Source organism: Epinephelus moara, chromosome 4 (genome assembly GCF_006386435.1).
Source record: "Epinephelus moara isolate mb chromosome 4, YSFRI_EMoa_1.0, whole genome shotgun sequence".
Lineage (NCBI taxonomy): Eukaryota > Metazoa > Chordata > Actinopteri > Perciformes > Serranidae > Epinephelus > Epinephelus moara.
The window spans coordinates 9,101,364-9,123,800 of record NC_065509.1 but is presented as its reverse complement, the minus strand read 5'-3'; the positions used below and the strand labels follow the sequence as shown (position 1 = coordinate 9,123,800).

The following is a 22,437-nucleotide window of genomic DNA, read 5'->3' as shown; positions in this document are numbered from 1 at the left end:
TGGAAGCTGAAATGCCATGATAATATTATTATTCCCTTTGATTTGTATCTCAAGTGATTTGAAAATTTAATTAAATCTGAATCAGCCAATCTTGGCAAGAGGGGCTGAAATCAGTTGAAAGTGACACTTGTGTTTTGCAGGGCATGTGTTGCTGATTTGTCCATGTAAACCTAGCTAATGAAGTTGAAGGATTCAAATTCAAAAAATGACCTCTGAGAATGAGAGATCTGGTGTGACAATAACATCATTGTATGCCTCAGATACAGTAATGGACATTTTAAAAAGAAAAAAGGCTAAAAGTATCTAAATTTGAAGACTAACAATGCCTCTCTGTATCAGTGCAGGTATTAGGTGCCTTATTTATTTGACTCTGCAATGACAGGTCACAGGTTTTGATTGCTGAAATTTTCTCACACATTACAGCCTCACAAAACGGCAGGCATGTATGTTGTTTCATATAGACACTCCCAGGCTCCGTCAGTTTCTATGTGTGCTTTTCATGTTTGCTACATAGAGAGTCGTGGCTTCAAACCAGCTGCTTCAGCATAAGGCCCAGCTCTCCCAGCCTCAGCTACAGCCGCAAGCCAAGCCCCAGCCTCTGGCTCAGCATCAGCAGCCGTCAGCGGGCAGGAGATCCCACCGCACCCTGCCCAAGGACCAAACCCAGCTCCTGTCGCTGCAGCACGACCACAGACACAGGGAGAGAGAGAGGCAGAGGCAGAGAGAAAAGCCTGTGGCAGCAGTCCAGAAGCTAACAGCTAATAGTGGGAACGCAGCTGCTGCTACTGCTGCTGCTGCTTCCTCGCCCAGCCGCCCTGCAAACAGCCAGCGCTCAGCGGTAAAAGCCTGCCTTCCTCAGCTGTCTGGCACCCTTTATCATTACTACATCCCACATCTTTCAGTCTGTCTGTCCATCCCTCACTTTCATTGAGTTTGTTGATTTATTTCTTTATTTTATCAAGTTTTTTTTTATTTGTTTTTTTATTCTGTGAAATTCCTCTCCCCATCCTTTTCCCCTTTCTTTGGTTTGTCATTCATCTTTATCCCAGCTGTCAGGCCACTTTCATCTAAAGATCACAACGGTTTGGAGAAAGTAAGCCAAATTTGAGACAGAATGTGGTTACATTAAGTAGACACAGTTAAGACATTTTCTCAAGTAAGAACTGAAAACAGAGTCTTGCACTAGTGCTCAGCTGTGTGATCATGCAGCCAGCATTCACTCCTCTGCCTGTTGTCTTAGATGTGACAACTCTTAACACTCAGTTTAAGGCATTCATTTTGCCATGCAGCTATGATGCTTTTTTTTTTTGTATATGCACAGTGGCATATGCTGACTGTTTGAGTGTGGAGACAACATGTGGTTTATACCCTTTATTCTTAGCATAGTGGCTAAACCACACAAGGAACTTCAACAGGAAACAGACCAAAGGTACCATTTCTAGAAGAAGGTATTTTTAAACAGCCGACAGTCTAAAGGCTGAATTAGGTTTGTTTGTTTGTTTGTTTGTTTTTACAGTCAGGTTTTATTTATTTATTTATTTATTTAATACTTGATGCATAACTCGGTGGAGTTCGACAAAACTGATTTCCTAACTAGGAATCCCCACTGGAAATGAGACGTGAGCTGTGCGTAAGCGTTTTGTCATCCAGTCGACTCCTGAGGAGCTGAGTAAACAGTGCTAACCTTCGTTCACCAAGCTGACTAAGAGCTGAAATTTACTGAACCAAAATATTTTTAATGACAACTCGGGATGTCGAAAGAAATCAAATATGTATGTATCAATGCATTTATTTCTTTCCCTGTCTGCCGGAGAGTGAAGCTTAGTTTATACTTGCATGTGCCGTGGTGGCACGCAAGCTACGAGTATGCATAGAGACATTTATGCTCAACACGTTGCTAGTTGCAGTATCCTCCGTAACGCTAGGGAATGCACCCACAAAATATTCTGTGGATAAGCAAGAAGTCATCAAGTGTTACTGGAAGAACATTACTTGAAAAGTAGGCTGCATGGAAACAGCAGTAAACACCTACTTTAATTCTTCAACACTGCTGTGTTTCCCCCCAGGTCACCACTTATTCCATGGACTTTTTTTCAGCTCTTACAGCGACCTCTCATGTTCCAAACCCTGCAGCAAATAGCCCCCTTTTTCCACAGTGTGATAGACTACTTTGTTCCAATAATTTAAGGCCATGCGACATTGCTGTGATCTCCCAATGAAGAGTTGTAGAGATGTCTGTACAGGTCAAACTCCTCTGCGAGTTTTCCCTGTTGAACTGAAAAGCACAGCACGTGGAGTTGGCGCCTTGTTATAGATATTCAGAGGTACAGGACCAAGTCCCGTGGCAACTTTGGAAACCCTTGTGCTTGACACAATACAGAATTACATTTTACTACCGCGCGAAGCTCTTGCCAGGGACACTACAACAAGCATTAAACACATTTATCTGTTAAGTGAGATGTGCTACTGATTGACGTCGAAAGCACTTTTAAAAACACATTCAGTGTGGGTTCGCTGCTACTGTATATGGTTATTAGTGTTATCCATCTTTCTAGCCCAGTAACTTCTCTTCCGGTCTAAGATAGATCTCATATTATCACCATCAAAGTGCTTAGAGTTGTAACACAGTATTTTTTCAAGCAGAGTTTGATGAATTACTCGAATTAGCCTGAATTAACAATGGGAGAGTTTTAAGAAAAACACTGAGCTGCAGTGTTTGTTTAGAGGCAGTTTTTTCACGTCTTGGCCAGTGTCTAAAAAAGGTCTTTTGAAAGTTTCTTAACTTTAACCGAGGAGTCAAACATTTTTTAAGTTAAAGTCGGACTAAGGCGCTTTGTATGAAGTTGAAAGTAACTTCTTACATAGTGTTTAAGAGTGATTTTAAAGTGCTTACTGCAGTGACTCCACAGTGTTTTAAGATATAGAGTATAATCATGTTTACCCATAATAAAGCACTGACTCAGCCAATAGCGGCCCTCGAGGCCTCACATAAGTCATTACTGTTTCATTCACATCACATCATGATCATTCCTTGTATCCTACATTATAAAAGTTTAATGCACAGTATATTATGTTAAATGCATTTATGTATAAACAGTATGTGTAGTACAGTAGGGCTTTTACTGTGTGTGAGGAAGAGAAATGTTGATCTCAGTCAGACTACCTAAATAAATGGATGACTGATTGAATATTACTGTGATTTCTCACACACACACACACACACACACACACACACACACACACACACACACACACACACACACACACAGACACACATACACACACATTTACACATGTTTTATGTTTTAGATGGATTTCCAAGAATCAAACCTTGCCAGGCTGCTTTTGGTTGCTGGTCTGCCCAACCAGGTGCACTCTAGGCTGGGCTCTGGGAGCAGCTCTAGTCCATGTACTCCAGCCATGCAGAGAGCTCACCTCAACCAGGTATACACAGTTATATCACATCATGTGTTTTCTTTCTTCTTTGAGTGTATTGTGTCCTGTTCTCTTCTTATCTGCGCTATTAAACTTTTTTTATACTTTAAGCAGTTTTTATCTTGTCTATTTTTATGTGTTCCTTACTCAACTAATGTGTGTTTGGATGTTTTTTTACACATGATCCTACTTTATTTTGGGGAAAACCTTTAGTATTACCATTAAAAAATACTGTATGCGAATAATTAATTTTGTCGATGTGGCTCAAAGTGAGAATATATGAATACGATTTAGAGTCACAAGTATCCACGGGTTACTTTTGTTTTTCCCAGAATGCCAATCTGCGCTCTAGTCGAGAAGCCCCTCACAGCAGCTCGATGTCAGATATGGCCATCTCCCCGTTGTCCCCATTTCCCCCCCTGTCCCCAACTGATGATGTCTTCTGGGACTCTGGGACGCCACCCAAGGTGAGCAACCACTCTTCTATCAGCTGCTGGATGACACATCAGGCTGCATGCTTGAGGGTTAGACAACTTAGAGAAACGAAGCAAAAATAAAACTGATCGAAAGAGGAAGTTGCTGCTGCAGTCGTGCCAGGCGCAGAGTATAGTCTATATAGTCACATGAGGTAGACATAATGTGTGTGTGTGTGTGTGTGTGTGTGTGTGTGTGTGTGTGTGTGTGTGTGAGTGTGTGAGTGTGTGTGTGAGCTAAGGAAGTGGTGCACACAGCATGAGGTTGGCACATTGTGGGTGTGTGTTTAAAGGAAAATGTATATGGTTGTGTGTATGCTTGTGGGAACAGAGAGGTTGTGCTTTACCTCACCAAAAACACATTTACTTTCTCTCTTTCTCTCACTGTTGCTCTCTGTCTAATACCACTGCTCCCCTGCCTGGTGTTATACGAACAGAATATGCTGTTAGGTGTATTTACTAACAGAACACCATATGGAGTTGATAGAACAACTAATAACTACTACAGAGAGAGGAGGGGGGCCCAATAAAGCTGTCTGTTTGCAATGTTATGTTGTTGAACTAACAGGAGGCCATATGGAGTCGGTAGAGCAGTTAATAACTCCGTGCTCTCTCCTGTGATTGCAGTGAGGTGGCTGGTGCTGCTTTAAAGGGGACCTATTATACCTTTACTTAATTTCTGTCTCATATATATATATATAGTATTACAATGCTGGATGTTTATATTAAACATGGCCAAAGTTTTGAATAATGAGGTAAAAGTATATAAAAGTAGTCCCTGTGAGCAAAAACCTCAGGCTTTCGACCATGCTCAGTTTCCAACCCTTTTTTCTTATTTCAAGAAAGCTGGGAAAAGCTGATGATGAGTTTCTTGTCATGGTCATCTGCTCCAGACATGCTGCCGCACGTGTTTACATTATGTAGCCCACACTGCTACATGTAGCTGCTTGCTAACTGGAGAGAAACATATTGGTTCCCTGTGTTGTTCTTTTCTTCCCGGTTTTGGATAATGTTCCCACTGGAACATGTGTGGTTGTGTTCAGCAGCTTTTACTGATGACTTTTAAAGGAGAAAGTGCCGCTATACACAGACATTCCTCTGCTTAAAGTGAGCTGCTGCATGTAGCTATATGCTAACATCAGGGAAGCATGTCAACTTGTTTGCTGATGTAGTTCATTTCTACCTGATTTTGGATCATGTTCCTGCTGGAACTTTATTGGTGATTTTTCACGGTCAAATGTGCAGCTTTTCTCTGTTTCGGTCATTCTCTGGCTGCAGTAACGGAGCAGAGACACAGAGATAGAAGCCCAGAAAAGCTGTTTACTTAAAGCGGACTGCACTTTTTTGGAAAGGAATTAAAGGGTCAGAGGGTGCATAGAGGTGTACCAGCACAGACAGTATGAGGAAAATAAAGATATTTATGAACATTGAAGCATCTAAACATGTTTTAGGAGAAAGCCCAAAATACATGTATAAACCTGAAAATGAGGATAATAGGTCGTCTTTCAAACAATTGTGACAACAGTTTCCAGAAAACAGTTACCTTTCAGGAGCCCACACCACCATACGGTTTACTAGTAATGTGCTGTAGCAAAGCCAGGCATTTGTTGATTTTCACAACTGTCTGAATTCAAATAATGTGAAATAATCTTAAAAAGTCTTAGGTTCAACCTCAGGACTCTTTGATAATTCCAACCCCTGGCAGACTCAAGGTGTTTGCACTGCTTAATAAGCTCTTATTTTAATATCATGTGTGCTGCAAGTGTAGACAGAAAACACTGAGACACTGAGTTTGGTATTGTTGTGTGCATGTTCAGAGCGAGCCAGATGCAGGATGTGGGCAACTTGTCAGAAAGATGATAGGTATTCCCACAGTTCACTTCCTGCCCTGCTGGGTGTGTCTTCCTCTCTGTAACTAGGCCATGTGACCCAGGAGATGAGAGGTCAAAAAGTCACCAGCTGGTCGGTAGGACTGAGAGTTTGAGAAGAATGAAATGTTGAAAGATCCCGTTTAAAACACAATGCTTTGCAACACTTACACAGTTTGATCTGGTATTGATTTCACAATGCTGTTCTTGTCATATCTTAACTGTTGAAAAAAATGTTAAGAAATATCCCTGAGTCAGACGATATTTCTACACCACCATGTGAGATTTGGACATGGCTTTGGGTAGTTTAAAGGAGAACATTGAAATGTGAAGAAATAGCAAAGCCAAATGGTCTCATTAGATTCTCAGTAATAAATATCTCCCAGTGGGTTATTTAAGATTTTATTGCACTCTGCTCTGCACCCTTTCAGGCACTGTTCAAGTTGTTGTATATAAAGGTTTCATAACCACAGAAACCTTCCTATAATTAGCTGAAACCCTCCTTGGCTAGACATAAGTTTCTTGTAAAGAGTCTTCTCAAACTTATGAAAAGCGAAACAAGCAATCAGGACCTCCAGGGGACTGCCATCTATGTGTATTTACTCTTTATGCGTTTCTGTCAAGTCAGTTCAATTGATTCTTCTTCTGTGCTCTGTCTTGGGTAAATTCCAGGTTCCAGAACGCACTACCTCTAAATTCTACTGTCGAGAGCTGGTGATGGGACACAAGAGGGCCGCTTCAAGGTAGACCACAATAACACTGTATGCACACAGTCTAAAGTCAGAATGGTGCAGTATTATTCTGCTATTTAAAGGGAGCATTGTTCAGATAGTAGGACGCACCTACACAGACAGGTTCACACGTGGATGGTTTGTAGGTGGGTGAAATAATACATCATTAATGGGGAAAATATTAATTATATTCTCTAAAATGAGCTGCAGAGCCGCTGTACGACTTCCCATTAAGAGAGACACTGCACGCATTTACACATGAGGAGCAGCCCAACTTAATTATTTCAGAAGCTAAAAGTTTAGTTCTGTTTCCTCCCGTCAAATCTTTAACTACAGTTTTTAGTTTTGCTGAATAAATGTCCTACAGTATTTGCTGTAGTGACACTACTGCTCTAACTGTATTACTTTCAGCAGAAAACTGCTCACTTCTCCACTTTGCAGAATCTGCCACATGAATAGCAGAGCGCCCGCTGCAGGCATACCTTACCTTTAAAGGAAAAGGAAATGACACTGATTTGTTGAATTCTGTTTAAAAGCAAAAGTGGTTGGACACGCAATGTGCTTAAGACTATACGCTTTAGATCACTGTAGACCGCTTAAACAGGGCCCTTGATGTCACTTTTTGTCATGAGCCTGATAAGTTTTTATGATTTTATTGTATTTTATTACGCCTCCAGGATGGTGTTAGCCGTGGCCGCAGGCATTATATTTTTGGGGTTGTCCGTCCGTCTATCCCATTCTCGTGAATGTGATATCCCAAGAGCGCCTTCATGAAATTTCTTCAAATTTAGCACAAACATCCACTTGGCCTCAACAATGAACTGTTTAGATTTTGGTGGTCAGATTTCAAAGGTCAAGGTCGCTGTGACATGATTCGTCCCATTCTCATGAACACTATATCTCAAGAAGGCCTTCCTCAAATTTGGCACAAACGTCCACTTGAGCTCAGAATGACGTGATGAGATTTTGATGTTCAAAGGTCAAGCACACTGTTACTTAAAAAAACATGTTTTTGGCCATAACTCAAGAATTCATATGCTATTTATGACAAATCTTCACACAAAATTCAAATAGGATGAAATGATGATGTAATGACATTTTATATACAAAAGGTCAAGGGTCAAGTTCACTGTAACATCGCAATGTTCTGCAATAAAACATTTCTGGCCATTACTCAACACTATAACTCAGGAACAGAAGGGGAGACATTTGTTCAGATAATGAATTGGTAACACTAATCTTGAGTGTCCATCTTAAAACTGTGCTGATTTTACAGATCCAATGTGCTGCCAGGGGAGGTGTGTGTGTGTGTGTGTGTGTGTGTGTGTGTGTGTGTGTGTGTGTGTGTAGATTTCATGTTTTATGTAGCTTCTTTGCAGCAACATCCATTTGAAGCATTGTCTGCTGTCATTGCTACATATGAGTCTGGACAGACAATGACTGGTTTGTGGAGGCATACAATCACCAGGCGGTAATTTTAGTTACCTGTATTTATATATTTGCTGCACTTTTCAGTATTTTATTGACAGTGTAGTGGCACTTAGCTTTACAGGCTGTTTGAGTGTTTGTCAGGTCATTGTTTTGGTCACCGCCTACATCAGTGCTATGGAGAGGTGTTCTAGAGAGCATAAAAAACTCTAAAAACCCACAATGCAGTACCTCCCCAAAACCAAATGAGAAACGCACAAAGTTAGCATCTAGCTAGTAAACATAGTGGGGCATTTATTTGCTTAAGAGCCAGACATTTCCCTGGTTGTTGTTGGAGGTCGAAGAAGAGCTAAAATGACAGTGAATATTGGATTAATATTTTTCAGGTGGTTAGAAACACGACTCCAGATCAACAGTAATGTAGCTCTCTGTCTGTTGGTTGTGTCAATAGGCAAACGACTTTGTGTCAATATGTCAGTGTTCTGCTTATAGGTTGTTCACCAACCCCAGCCATTCTTTGCTTTTGCATATCATATTCTTGAGTCAAGGTACCTCAGACACATGTTTTTGCTCTGTTTAAATCAACTGTGTGAATGGGCAATCAGTCTAGTTCAAATCATGACAAATGAATGACAAGATGACCAGTCAGTAGGGGTGTGCGATATGGACAAAAAAATAATATCTCGATATTTTGGGGGATTTTGACGATAACGATAATTAGACGATATTCTTTTAAATATGTGTTTTTAACATCCTGAGTTATAGCTCATTAATTGTTTCTCATGGATAATATTAATGGACACAATGTTTTAAAGGAAAAATGTTCTTAACATTTCTTGCCACTTTTTTACCTGTTCGCTCTGTTTGACTCTGGTGACGGCCTTTTGTAGCGTCAATTCTGGATCCGTTTGCAACTGTTCAGATAGGCATTTGTCCCGCAGACTCACCACAAGCCTGTCCCTCACCATCTCATCCTGTTGAGCCCCGTAACCGCAGTGCTTCGCCAGGCAGTGCACCGCCGTAATGAAACTGTCGGCCGTCTCACCCGTTTCTTGATGCCGCTGATTAAACTTTGCATTCTCAAAGATCACATTCCTGCGATTCTCTTCTGCTTGCGTCTCCAATCCAGAAGCTATGCAGAATTTGTCGAAGCGTTTAATCCATTTAGGCCAGTCTTCAGCCTTGAAGGTGAACTTTTCCGGCAGGGAGTCTTGAAACTGTGCCACGTTGCCGCTTCGTTCAGCTAACTGTGGCTAGGCTAGGTAGCTCCGTAGATGGTCTTCCGGTACTGCGAACTTTCCTGACCTAAAACTAGACACTTTTGCGTGTCGCTATATGCAGACTAAGTCACTAGTACTGTCGCTCGCGTCTGACTTTACTTCTGACACCATGTTCAGTTATTTATTGGTATAGCCACAAACCACTCATGAACCACGCAGGCTTCAGGTACTTGAGCAACCCTTTAATTGTTCCCCTGCAACACAATACAGCATGACCTTAGTTCCCACTTGACAGGCTCGGACCTATCACTACAGTTGACCCGCGTCTTCCGAAGCTGCTGGAGCATCCGTGGGCGGTGTTGCCATGTTGTCACGCTAATGTTTGTTTAGCAGCAGGCTAACCTGCCGGGAAGGTGCCAGTGACAGATCATGTGACCACCTAGGCATACTGCGGCGTGCTGCTGCACGCAAGTTACGTAACTCTTGTTCAGTGAATGTGTGGGGTTTCAACCTGGTTTCAACGTGTGTTTTCAGTTGTTTTTGTGAAGTCATTTGCATACTCGATAACGTAAATTTGCACATCGTTAAAACAACAATGACGATATTATCGTTAATGATATATATCGCCCACCTCTACCAGTCAGTGTCAGACAAATCACTCAGTTTCACTTACAACATTGTTGAACCTTGATATAAAAATGTAGACTTAAAAAACACTGTTACTGTTACATCACAATCTTCTACCAGCTGATATTTAAAAAAGCAATACATCCACTGGCTCGTGCTGTGTATTTTATATACTTACCTACAAAGTAGAGTTATATCAGTGTCATGTTTCTTGGGAGCGCCCACAGGCTTGTTTAGCTTCAAGTATCAGCTGAGCTGGATGCTTAAGCAGCAAATATGTGGCCATTTCTTAGCAGCATAAAGACACAAAGCATCTGTCTGTCCCTAAACTGGAAACATGAGAAGTCTTAGTCTTGAATAGAATGTGAATAAACACTCTTTATTTGTAATCTTTGGTATTGTAGCCATGCTATGAGCAGGGGAGCTCTTTGCCACACAGTTATCCTTTCAGACAGAGTGAACCTTATTTATTGTGAGGGTTTCTGTCACACTACAATCCAGCATACTGGCACACACTATTAGAGAACAATCGGTCATGGGCAGATCAGATTAGTTTAGCTCGGATGATTATTTTCGATTACATGAAACTAATGGTGAGGAAATTAGGTCATTTCAGCGGCAGCGTGAAGGATATAGTCAAGATAAAAACATATAGAAGTGGATAATAATTGCAATTCACTCTCCATCTGTGTCACTCTGTATGTGTGTCTCTTTCTCCATCTAGTGGCAGTTCAGTGTCTGCAGCAGATAAAAGTGGAAGGTCTGCGTCTCATGGAGTCTCCTCCAGCAGCAGCAACCACCCAGGTCTGTGCCACCTGAATGCATCACCTCGCCAAGCTTAGCACAAGCTGTCACCTGCTGTATGAGCAATAAATTTGAACTCCAAAAAATGCAGGCTCTTAAACTCTGGTCATAGATATAAAATGGGTTGTTCTGTCATCTCTGGTGGCTTCTGAAATAATGTTTTTTTTTTTGTTTGTTTTTTGTTTTTTTTAAAGATGTATTTCTCTGTTTGGGTTCCTACATGACAAGAATTAGAGACTAAATTGTTTTGACCACAGATTTAAACACTTAATATGCACACATGACAGTAGTCTGAGCAAATACAAATGTTTTTCTATGACAAAAGATGTAAGGTTTAAAAGTAAAAATGTGAACGTTATTTTTGTGACTATTAGTTGGAAATTGTTTGTTTTTTTACACAAATAGATGTGGCACTAGTGTGAACTAATGCTGCGTATGTGTAAGGTGGCTATGTGTGTGACGTCACCAGTTTTTCAACACACATATGCCAAGTCAGTTCACACGCTCAAACGCCCTACACCCTAAACAATATCCTCATTAACACACACACAGACCGGATACATGCAACCACACCAAAGCCGACCACAGAACATACACTACATACACTTACTTTAAACCAGCGAGACCACACAGTACAGAGTAACAATTTCAAAGTTTGCCCTCTCTACCTGTGTGTCTAGAGAGAAAGAAACAACTCATCTCTTTCAAAGCTCCACTCTGTGCATGGCACCAAGGAAGCTCTTGTTGTGACTGTAAAAGATAGAAAGAAGAGAGGAAGATGGGGAGAATATGTTTAGTTTTTCAAAGTTTCCCTCAGTGTGTAGTAGGGAGGAAACAGCTTTTGATGCCTCCCACTCAGTTTGGCTGCGGGCCTCGGCCTTCTTTGTTTGGAGCCACAGATCAGAGATTCTCCTAGAGACTCATACAGCTTTACTGTGGTGAAAAGCTTTTTATCTGCTCATGATATAACTGAGAAAAAGCCGCTTTCTTCTTTGAACTATACTGTTGTTGGAAAGGGTATTTCTTGCATTGATATAAACACTGATCAGCTACAACAGTAAAACCACTGATAGGTGAAGTGATTAACATTGATCATCTCATTACAAAGCAATGTTGTGTTTAGAAACCTCGGGTCCTGCATTTATGTGGATGCCACCTGACATTCACCACCCACCCAAACACTGTTGCAGACCAAGTGCACTCCCTCATGACAATGGCACTCCCCGATGGCAGTGGCCCCCCAGCAGGAAAATTTGCCATGCCACAACACAAAAACTGCTCAGGAATGGCCAAAAGAATGTGACAAAGAGCTTGAGGCATCGACCCAGCCTCCACATTCCCCAGATCCCAAACTGATTGAGCATCTGTGGGATGTGCCGGAACACGTCAGATCCATGGAGGCCCCATCTCACAACCCACAGGACTAGAAGGATCTGCCCTGGTACCAAACACCACAGGACACCCAAGGACATCCCACCATTGATCAGACTTGGCTCTGGGGTACCGGCATGCAACATGATGCTCAATCAAAGTTGCTACCACAATGACCTGTCATTAAGGACAAAGGTGGAGCAATGCGCACTCTGTATATTTAAATAGCCAAGACATTGTTTTGGAGTTTTGTTTGAATGATGGAAGCTAACTTTGTTAGCAGAGACATCTCACAGAGTAGTCAGGAGCCCAATGTACTCAGGTTGCCAGTATAGGGGGGTGCGTACATAGTGTTCTCAGGTACCTAGTCAGATCCACCCCCTCGCTCCTTCACAATTCCACCCTCGCTTCCAAATTTGGTCACTTCTGGCTCCCAAAACCAAGAAGGCAGCCAAAATGTCAAGCTCAAGGCTTCAAAACGGGAGTCCACAAACCAATGGGATACGTCTGTAGCTACATCCCCTGCTTCTACAGTCTGTGATCCATTCAGAGTCCATCTGCTCCAACCTAGCGTCAAAATTACAGGATATATCTGTAAAGCTATCTGGCCTAGTGATACACAGTATTAGATCCCATAAAGAGGCCAGCAAAGGCAGCCATGTTTTTGACAATGGCCTCATTTGTCCCTGGTAATTATACCTCTCACCACTAACGTTAATCTGGTTGGGGTTCAGCGGTTTGCTTCACATCACCCTGCTGCTATTTTCACACTACATAACTGCTACTAATGTAATGTAACCAATGGATATGTTTGTGTGTGTGTGTGTGTGTGTGTGTGTGTGTGTGTGTGTGGGTATTGTAGGTTACTTCAAGCTGGAGAGTCCTCTTCTACAGCACCGTCTACAGCAGCAAAGGAGGGCACAAGAAAACATAACCAGTGGACATGCACAAGTAAATTAAAAGTTGTTTTCCTTAACATTTTCACACTAACATGTGCTGTCTTGCCACAAATTGTGCACATGTAGATCTCATGCTCTCACATGTGTGAGCAGGCTTTACAGGTACATTATCAGAAAAATCAGCTTATCTACATTGACCTTGATTAATAATAAGGAGCCGTATTGTCATAAAACAGACAAAATTCCCCTTCTAGTCCCTTTTCTTGAGATTTAGAAGAAGTTTTGTGTAATCAACACCACATAAAACAAAAGGCTGTTTTCTGTTTCACCTCACTCTGCTCTTTCTTTGATCTTCTGATTATCCTGACCTCATTTACTTATATTGTTCCTCACCTTTGTCATGCAGGGTGTGAGATCTGCTCTGGGTCGGCTTAACAAGGCCACAGAATACTCCTCGTCCAGTGATGAGGTCGGTAGCAGTGATGAAGAAGAAAGGAACAGGTGAGATCTTCATCATGAGTGTAGTAATTGCATTGTGCTTATTATATTGTTAAAACCTTTCCTTTTAATGTACATCATGCATTCCATCCTTTCTTTCCTATCAAAGGGATGGTTTGGATTGTTTTGAAGTGTGGTTGTATGAGGCACTTGTCCATAGTCATTGTATTACCTACAGTTGATGGCGGTCAGCATGCCCCTAGAAAGGACTAGCAGACAAGAGTACAAGTACAATAATGTGCTGTTGTGGACAGGGGCAGCAGCAAAAAAAATTGTAGCCACCTGAAAAAAAATTCAATCTCAGTTGAAGTGAAAGCTATATTTAGAATATTTTCAGCACTTTACCTTGCTGTCAGACAGCCCTTTCCAACTGGAAACTTAAGCTGTTATCTACAGTATGTTCTCTTTAAAGCCACCAGACTCTTTTGATAAAAACAGTAATTTTACCACCTGGTTGGCTAGTTTGTTTGTGTTATGTGACTTTGCTGTTTTAAAGGGTTGGTTCAGAATGACCAAAGTCACACAATAACAAAAACAAACTAACTGACAGAGGCAGCCATAGACCAGCAACTCCTGTGTTCAGTGAGATGAAATTAGTTTTTGTCAAAGGAGTCTGGTGGCTTTGAAGAGAGCAATGATGGATATAAAAGCTTCAGTTCCCTGTCAGAAAGGGCTGTCTGATGGCAATGTAAAGTGGTGAAAATATTTTAAATATAGTGTACACTTAAAACGCATAGAGACTTTTTTTAGGGGGGCAATTTTTTTTTACTAGCTTTAAAAGCTTCTTGCCGGAACTCGGTACCTCCAATCATTTCAATGAGGGGAAGGCAGCAGAGAAGAAATAGTTTCAAACACGGCGATAGGGATATAAAGTGGTTGCTGCCCATGTGAACACAGAAGGAAGACAATAAAGAGGAGCTGATAATGTTGGTGTCTGAATGGGGGCGTGCCCATCGCCATCTACTGTGGGTAATACACTGACAAAAAAATGCAAACCATTCCTTTCATAGGACAGACAGGGTGAAATGCAGGGTGTACTGAAATCAGGAAAGGTTTTAATAATGTTATGTATTTTTAAAAAATGCGAACGATCCCTTTAATCCATAACCTGAGAGTCAGCTTGGCATGGACCAACAGTTCTGCCAAAGAATTGAGTCATTCTTTCAGTGTTTCCAAACAACACAATTATGAAACATGGCCTGTTGCAAGATGTTATGTGCCAATTCTGAATCCCGTGTCAAGAATCACATATATCAGTTTGAGTCAAAGGGTGGTATGTTAACTCAGAATTCTGCTGCATCGACTGGGAAACTCTGTATGTGGAAATGTTTCTTCTGACTGTCAAGGTTAAAGTAAACCCAAAGCATGAATTTAATTGACAAGTTTTAAAAACTGCACACGCTCAAATGCAGGATTGAAATCCCATGGCTTCATTTAGGATTTATTGGACCGTCTAAACCTTGAAAATCATGCTGGGACAAGCTACGTTTGTTATTGGTTTACATTTTATATTCCCACAAACATGCCATTTAAGTGAATACATACATGTCTGCTTATTGTGAGGGCAAATATATTACAGTGTATGTTATTTTTGATATGAATTACTTATCTTCAGTTTTCACTTTTGATCCCAGGAAGTTAATCAGACTTATTTTTTTCATTGCCATTGATCTTGAGGAGTTATCGATCTTGTTTCCAACTAATAAATGCGGAACCTGCACTCTGGCTCTGGTCTATAATCTGAACCTGTCTGTGTGTTTCAAGGTCTGGCCTGTCCAACGGAAAGGGGAAATACTCCAGAGGAATACCTGATGGCATCGTACTGCAACCTCATAACAATCTTAACCAGGTACTCTGCACACATACACACTCAAACACACACACACACACACACACTGCTCCCATGTTTCTCCTCCAAACTCCCCTTTGCATTTTCATATTTAACAGCTAGAGGGTGCCACATCCTTACTGTGAGAAGGAGATGACTGATATAGATGGTGGAATGATAAACTCCACATTTAATCTGTTCCAGTGAGTGGTCAAGAGTCAAAGGCTTTTAAACCTGTGTGGGTCATTGTCACCTTGATGACAGCAGTGTCATAGATATACTATCACCACACCCCCTTATTTCATACTTTGTCTCTTACTGTGTCCCACAGATTTCTCGGATAGGTTCCGATGATACCTACCTGCTACCAGACCTGCTGCAGAAAACCTCCTCCTCCAGTCCTACCCACAATGCACTGGGACAGCAGCAGCGAACACATGAATTCAGCTACTCGCAATCACCCACAGCCCCTCGGTCCCCCACACACCAGGAACTTAATGTGAGTTCATCAGGAAGAATATCCTAATACAATAGTTTGTATGATATATCCTACTAATTAGTAGACCACGAATGATGCTACGTCATTAACATAAAGTTATGTTATTAATGTAGAGTTTCAGAGATTACGTTAAGGGGAAAATGGTGAGGACATACCTTAAAATGACTTAAAGTAATAAGTCTCTTAAGGACTGCTCAGGACTGCTTCCCTCTGTACTCCTATCAGGGCATTGGGCATAGGGCTTTCCAAAATACGTGGGTTATTCACAAATTACTGGCTCATCATTAGGTGGTATATGTGGGAGTTTGGTGTATTACTCCTTGTAGGAAAACATACAAACAGTGCAAGAGAACAGCTTGTAGAAAGACACAGTTAAACAGACAAAATAATGAATTTAATCAATGCATTTAAATCATGCATGGTAGGATATCATCAAGTCCTATATTCATAAAAGTTTTAAAAGTAGAAGCAAATTTCTCAGTGGGGTGAAAATAAGATTAGTTATTTGTAATTGATCAGGTACTTCTTTTTTTTATCTTCTCTTGACATTGTGAGGACATATCTTTTTGATAATAGCAGACCAAATAAACTTAATAGAGGGGTTGATACAAGCATTTTTTATGAGCATTTAAAAAGCATCATCTTTATCCAAGGATTTTATACTCAAAAAATATGCGTGTAGTTGCACTACTTACATTTGTCCACCGGAGGGAGGTGGTGGCACAGTTTAGGTGAACCGATACCAAATTCAGAACCAACAATGCATTTGTAGTAATAATGTTTAAGGAGGGAAACAAAATGAGGCTAGACAGAGAAACTAAGAGTTAATGGTGATGTTGCACAATCACTGATCTGTGAAGCCATGATTTGTGATATGGAGCCCAAATCAAACAATCAAAATTATAGTGAGGAATAAAAAGTTTTTCTTGTTGTTGTACATCCCCAGGCTGTCAGTAGTCCTATTGGAAAAAACTGCTCCACATCTTCCTCGTCCTCCTTCCTGTCATTCATCGATCCAAGATTGATCCCCATGTCATCGCCACCACAGAGCCCTGGTGAGTACATTTACACACACGCATGCAGTGTACATACACTCACATATACAATACACTAACATTCATTACTGTACGCATCCTTACATACTCATCTGTAAGTAAATACAGGCACACATGTATACATTGAACTATTTTTGCAAAAAGAAAAAATACCAGGTGCCCAAGGTTGGAAAGTGGTAAACTCCAGGTAAAGTGAGGCTCTCTTGAAGTGAAACTGGTCAGCTACAGGAAGAAGGAAGCCACTGGGCTTACTTCAGGACCACTAGCATCAAGCCAAGGATACATAGTCAAAATGCTTTTATTAGTTTAGGGCATATAAAAGTAAAACAGGAGAGCAACAACCAGTTTCGACCCACACTGGGGTGGTGTTTTATTAGTCGTTTAACATGCCCTCATTGACTTCCCCTCTGCACTTGCTCTTCGGGAATTTCTACCACCATCAAGCGTTGTTCCATTTATCTGAAAAACCAAAGTGAACTCATGAGATCGACCCTCGGGGGGCTCAGAGAGCGAGGGAACAATGATGGTTACTCCAGAGCTGTATATCTGAAGCAAGAAAATACATCCACAATTAGGTGGCAGTAATGTACGTAAAGCTCAGGTTGCACCTGCGAAGAAAATGAAGAAAAATAAATAAATTCATTTTCCAATATGCTTTTCAGTTTCAGTTTTTTTAATACATCTTATAGGTCTGTGTAGGTAGATTTGCATGTGTATCACTCATCTATTAGCAGATAGTTTCTTAAGAAAATCTCATCAACAGTTTGATATTTTACTGAAAAAAGTCCTTTAACTTATTGCAGTTAATAATTACTGCAATTGCTGTACTGCTCAGCTGGTGTGATATCTTTATACCCATCATTACTATCTGTAAAAGCATGGAAAAATTGCTGTTTTGCAAGATATCATAAACCTGTAGCAATAATAATTATGATAATCATGACACATATCACGAACAGACATGTCTAAATCAGTAACCGATGTAGCTAATTACCAAGCGCCTGCTGATGTATTACAACTATCTGCAGAAGATGCCTTCACCTCACTGAAAGGAGTCTGCAGGTATATCTGATGATTTGTAAATAAGCAGTAAAGCAATAATCCTGCAACTGGTGGTCGATCCATGATAGTTTGTCTGAAAGCTTAACGTGAACAAGACATTCCATATACCCCGCCCGCTTTCCCTCCACGGAACTACTGATGAAACACAGTGTTGGCCTTCCTCAGGGCATAACTGGAATAAAGTCCACCAGTGTGGAAAGTGGTGATTCCTTATACAGACAACTGGTGGACAGAAGGCTAAATTACATCATGGTATCATACAGTAAATGTACCACAAGTAGGGTATGTGGAGAAAAAAGTTAATATTTACAGTATCAGTTCTAACCATAAGTAATGAAATGACCTCAAAAACACCAACAGCAATAAAAACAGCCTGTTGACATCATGACAATTATGGAAGTGGCATGCCATAGGGAAATTTACACCATTGGTTCTTTCAGCATATTTATGTTCTGCTACTCTATTTTTTAAATGTCTCTTAGTCTGTCCAATGTTGTTACTTAAGATTGAGTTATTGTACTTTTTTTTAACTTTATTTTGTATATTGTAGGTTTTTATATGAAGTGGTTTACATGAGAGACAGTAATGACAGCACACAGTTTTACTGTTGGCCCTGTCAGACACTATACTCTTTCGATGACACCATGCATTGTTTTTGTCCTCATGTAGTGGGCAGTAAGGGAGAGCAAATCAAGAGAGAGAACCACAGAAAGGGCTCTGTGGTGAACGTGAACCCAACCAACATTCGACCGCAGAGTGACACTCCAGAGATCCGCAAGTACAAGAAGAAATTCAACACTGAGGTCCTCTGTGCTGGACTCTGGGGTCTGTAGTTTTATACCGCCTGTTCTTTATATCCGAGTCTACAAGCAGAGTTTTGTTTTGTTCTCTCTGTATGTAGGTTGTAGATGTGTTAAGAAGGTTAAAGTGAGGCTGTTACTTTGTTTTCCTGCTCAAGCAAACTTTATTGACTCTTTTGTTGATAGTGTACAGACTCCATATGTTGTTTATTTTGGACTTTACACCATTTCACAGATGTACTGATGTTTCACAGCTACAGTAGACGGATGCATGACACAGCATGTTGGCTGTGGGCTGTAAGGTTTGTGTCTGATGTGTTCTGCAGGTGTTAATCTGTTGGTGGGGACAGAGAACGGTCTGTGGCTGCTGGATCGAAGTGGTCAGGGCAAAGTCTACTCCCTCATCAGCAGACGAAGGTTTCAGCAGATGGATGTGTTGGAAGGACTCAATGTCCTGATCACTATATCAGGTACATGTGCTGCAGGTTCAAGTGTACAAAGCACCCGACGCAGATGCATGCAAACAGTACTCAGCCTTCATATACAGCAACCTATACAAAGGATATCCATATCGTCCAGCAGCTCTAGAAACACCAGTACTCTCAAATAGCTTTATTCACACAGTTACTATATTTGACTGGCCCCATACAGTGACGCAGACAGTGTGTCATTTGGCCTCCAGCCCTGTTCATATCTTAAAATATCTAACAATATTGTGAGGATTTTTGTTTGTTTAAGCCAAAAACTTGATGACTATGCTGTGCTTTACTTTCTTCTGCACAGTTGATACAGATTGCAGAGTGCTGATTTCCTCCAGGTTTGCCTTCTCTTTTGTTGACTCATGCTGATGCTCATGTTTGCAGGAGTATGGCATCATTTTAGATTCTTAATGTAGGAGGTTGACAAAGTCTATTGAACATCAGCAACATAAATACATATTGTCAAGTCACAGCCCCAAAGGGTGGATTTAGGCAAGACACTGAGGAACAAATTACCTTTCTTTCACCATCAGTGCTTGTTAAGGAGCCCCTGAGCTAAGTGTTTCATCACTCCAAATATTCTAGGGCATTGCACAACTGTAACAAAAAAGAAAAAACCCCAAATGCATCAGGATACATTACCTTTCATTTACTTTGAACAGATAGTAGTGCAAGTGTCAAAGACAGACAAGATCCTCCTGCTGGGGATTTAGGTAACAGTTGGCAGCCACGATCAAAACAGGCTATAAAACTGAAATGCTTCTGTTATGATTTGAAACTGAAAATATAAAATTGGTGGTGCTTTTCTTCCTTGTTGTAATCAGCACATCTGGGCTCTGCCGTTTGATTTTCCCATAGTGTGACTGACTCACACGCCAGTCAGCTTGTTGTGCAACCCTCAGAACCTGTTGCTAAGGGTGTATAACTAAAGGTTCCTGGGCCGAAATCACGCTTGTCATCTTTAGTTCCACATTCCGTGCATCGGCCTACATGCTGCGTGGTCTTTGTGCAGCTGCATGCACCGAATCGTGACCCCAGTACTGTGACAGTGTAACACAAAACTTTACAGAAGAAGGACATTGCTCTCTGTTCATGTTTTGTTCATATTTACCCAGTCGCTGCACAATATGACCGAGTAAAGTCACATGTAGTACAGCAAGGATGCTGGTTTGTTTGGCTGTAAACAAACTACACCACAGTCACATGAGGTAATGTTGCCACCTCAATGAGGCTGTAAAGCTGTGCTCATCGTGATGACGTTCTGTAGTCTCATTTAGCCACTTGCTAACAACCACCTTTTTATGACACCTAAATCTTAAGGATTCACAAGTGGGCCATTTACTGACATATTTTATGTCATAACACAAAATGTGAAAGTCTTTTCAGTTTGTTTTAACCCTAGACCTTATTTCAGGCATCTAACCAAAAACCCATTCAAAAAACCCATTGACTTTGAGACGAGGGAACCAGGAGTGCTAAAATGCTAACTATTTCCGGGTTTTAGAACTCATTCCTGTATCACTACATCTAAACAGAATTCACCTTCACAACTGTCTTCATCTGTCTCTCTGTGTGTCTGTAGGTAAAAAGAACAAGCTCCGTCTGTACTACCTGTCATGGTTAAGGAATAAAATCCTGCACAACGACCCAGAGGTGGAGAAAAGACAGGGCTGGACCTCAGTAGGTGACCTGGAGGGTTGTGTACACTATAAAGTGGGTGAGTACACACTAGGGGACATTGAATGGTACAATTTTACAATTTTCAAGCTACAAACTAGAGGTCTTTGATAGCAGCATGTACAGTGTCCAAGTAATCAGGTGTCAGCTTCTTAATGTTTTTCTGTCCATCTTGTTCTTCAGTGCGTTATGAGAAGATAAAGTTCTTAGTGATTGCTTTGAAGAATGCTGTGGAGGTTTACGCCTGGGCTCCCAAACCGTACCACAAATTCATGGCCTTCAAGGTTGGTAGCATTTAAATACAATGGAAAATGTATCATTTGTGTCAGTGTGAAAGCAAAGAGTTAGGAAAGACATTGTGAGCAACATAATGTGAAAACTACAATGTGAATTATACGATGATCCTCTTATAGCCATTAGCTGCAGGGCTGAGGGGATGGCAAAGTCATCACCAGTGAAACATGTGAAGTACTTGATGGATTACTGTGAAATTTGATACAGACCGAGTCTCTGGAGGATAAATCCTAACCAAGCATGTAGAGTTACACGTCAAATTCAACCTGCTCAGCTGCGGTAGTATCCTAACTCCTTCAGTTTCATCCTTGATTGGGATCTCTAAAGTAGTTAGACAGGTTAACAAAACTGTCCTCCATTGTCTTTTTCTGTCCTCACTACATCTCTGCACATCTAGGACAAAACATTGATAGACGTGGACAAAAAAAATCTAATAGGGTCACTTCCACGGCCAGACACATGCACAGACATGACACATCGAGGCTATGAGAGTCATACACAGATTTGGAGCAGAGCTGTGTCCCAATTCTGTGCATCCTTTGTGGCCTGAGCTACTTTTCCTTCGATGTAGTTTAACCCTCTCTCTTCAGAAAAGGCCAAGAATATACTACCATGTGGAAATAATAGCATGACTATCTTAGGATGGCCATTTTTATGCAACTGCTCCTTGAATTGTCAAAGTCATTTGCTGATTAATTATTGATGGAGCAGTTCCAGTTAGATTACGGCATTAATGTTCAGTCCTTCTTAGTTGTTTTGATGATGTACATGTGTGTGTTTGTGTGTGTGTTTGTCTTTTTGTTCACGTCTACCCAGTCGTTCAGGTCTCTGCCTCAAAAACCACTGTCTGTTGACCTGACAGTGGAGGAAGGTCAGAGGTTAAAGGTCATCTACGGCTCTTTGTCTGGTTTCCACGCCATTGATGTCGACTCTGGAACACCTTACGACCTCTACCTGCCTACACATGTAAGAGTCTTCTTAATATTCTTTATGCTTCATACATTTGCTTGTCTCTCTGAAAAATAGGTTTTTTAGTGTTTTCTAAAAAGGTCAAGCTTAGTAGCTTAGTCCTGGAATTTAATGTTTCAAAAGGCAAGACTTATAATATCTTGGTGACACTTCACCAACAGAGCTAGTCTGGTAATATGTTTCTCATCTTAAAAGGGATGTTATAAACAAATCAGACAACAAAACTTATAATCAGAGTTGATATAAAGATCAAGAGAGTGAACATATTTTATAGCAAAGCCCATATAGATCTTTTTAGTGAAAGCACTAGATCTGTGTTATTCTCACTGTAGCTCCAGCTCTCTATTTTACCGGACTTTGTCTCTCCATCACCAGCTGTTATTTCTCTATTCAGCCACATCACCTCACTTCTCTCAGTCT

General features: G+C 40.9%; 1 protein-coding gene across 2 annotated transcripts in view; it reads left to right on the top strand.

Moving 5' to 3' along the window:
* si:zfos-2326c3.2 (mitogen-activated protein kinase kinase kinase kinase 4) overlaps nucleotides 1–22,437 on the top strand; it is an 86,048-nt gene that overhangs the window by 49,250 nt on the left and 14,361 nt on the right. The window contains exons 16-30 of one of the 2 annotated variants that reach the window (XM_050041732.1): nucleotides 515–838; nucleotides 3,310–3,444; nucleotides 3,768–3,902; nucleotides 6,449–6,519; nucleotides 10,507–10,586; nucleotides 12,820–12,908; nucleotides 13,263–13,357; nucleotides 15,119–15,203; nucleotides 15,514–15,681; nucleotides 16,628–16,736; nucleotides 18,468–18,623; nucleotides 18,925–19,068; nucleotides 20,660–20,794; nucleotides 20,938–21,038; nucleotides 21,865–22,014. In XM_050041732.1, coding sequence (XP_049897689.1) covers nucleotides 515–838; nucleotides 3,310–3,444; nucleotides 3,768–3,902; nucleotides 6,449–6,519; nucleotides 10,507–10,586; nucleotides 12,820–12,908; nucleotides 13,263–13,357; nucleotides 15,119–15,203; nucleotides 15,514–15,681; nucleotides 16,628–16,736; nucleotides 18,468–18,623; nucleotides 18,925–19,068; nucleotides 20,660–20,794; nucleotides 20,938–21,038; nucleotides 21,865–22,014 — 1,977 coding nt within the window. The remainder of the gene's footprint in view (nucleotides 1–514; nucleotides 839–3,309; nucleotides 3,445–3,767; nucleotides 3,903–6,448; nucleotides 6,520–10,506; nucleotides 10,587–12,819; nucleotides 12,909–13,262; nucleotides 13,358–15,118; nucleotides 15,204–15,513; nucleotides 15,682–16,627; nucleotides 16,737–18,467; nucleotides 18,624–18,924; nucleotides 19,069–20,659; nucleotides 20,795–20,937; nucleotides 21,039–21,864; nucleotides 22,015–22,437) is intronic. The other variant, XM_050041733.1, reaches the window with a different exon arrangement.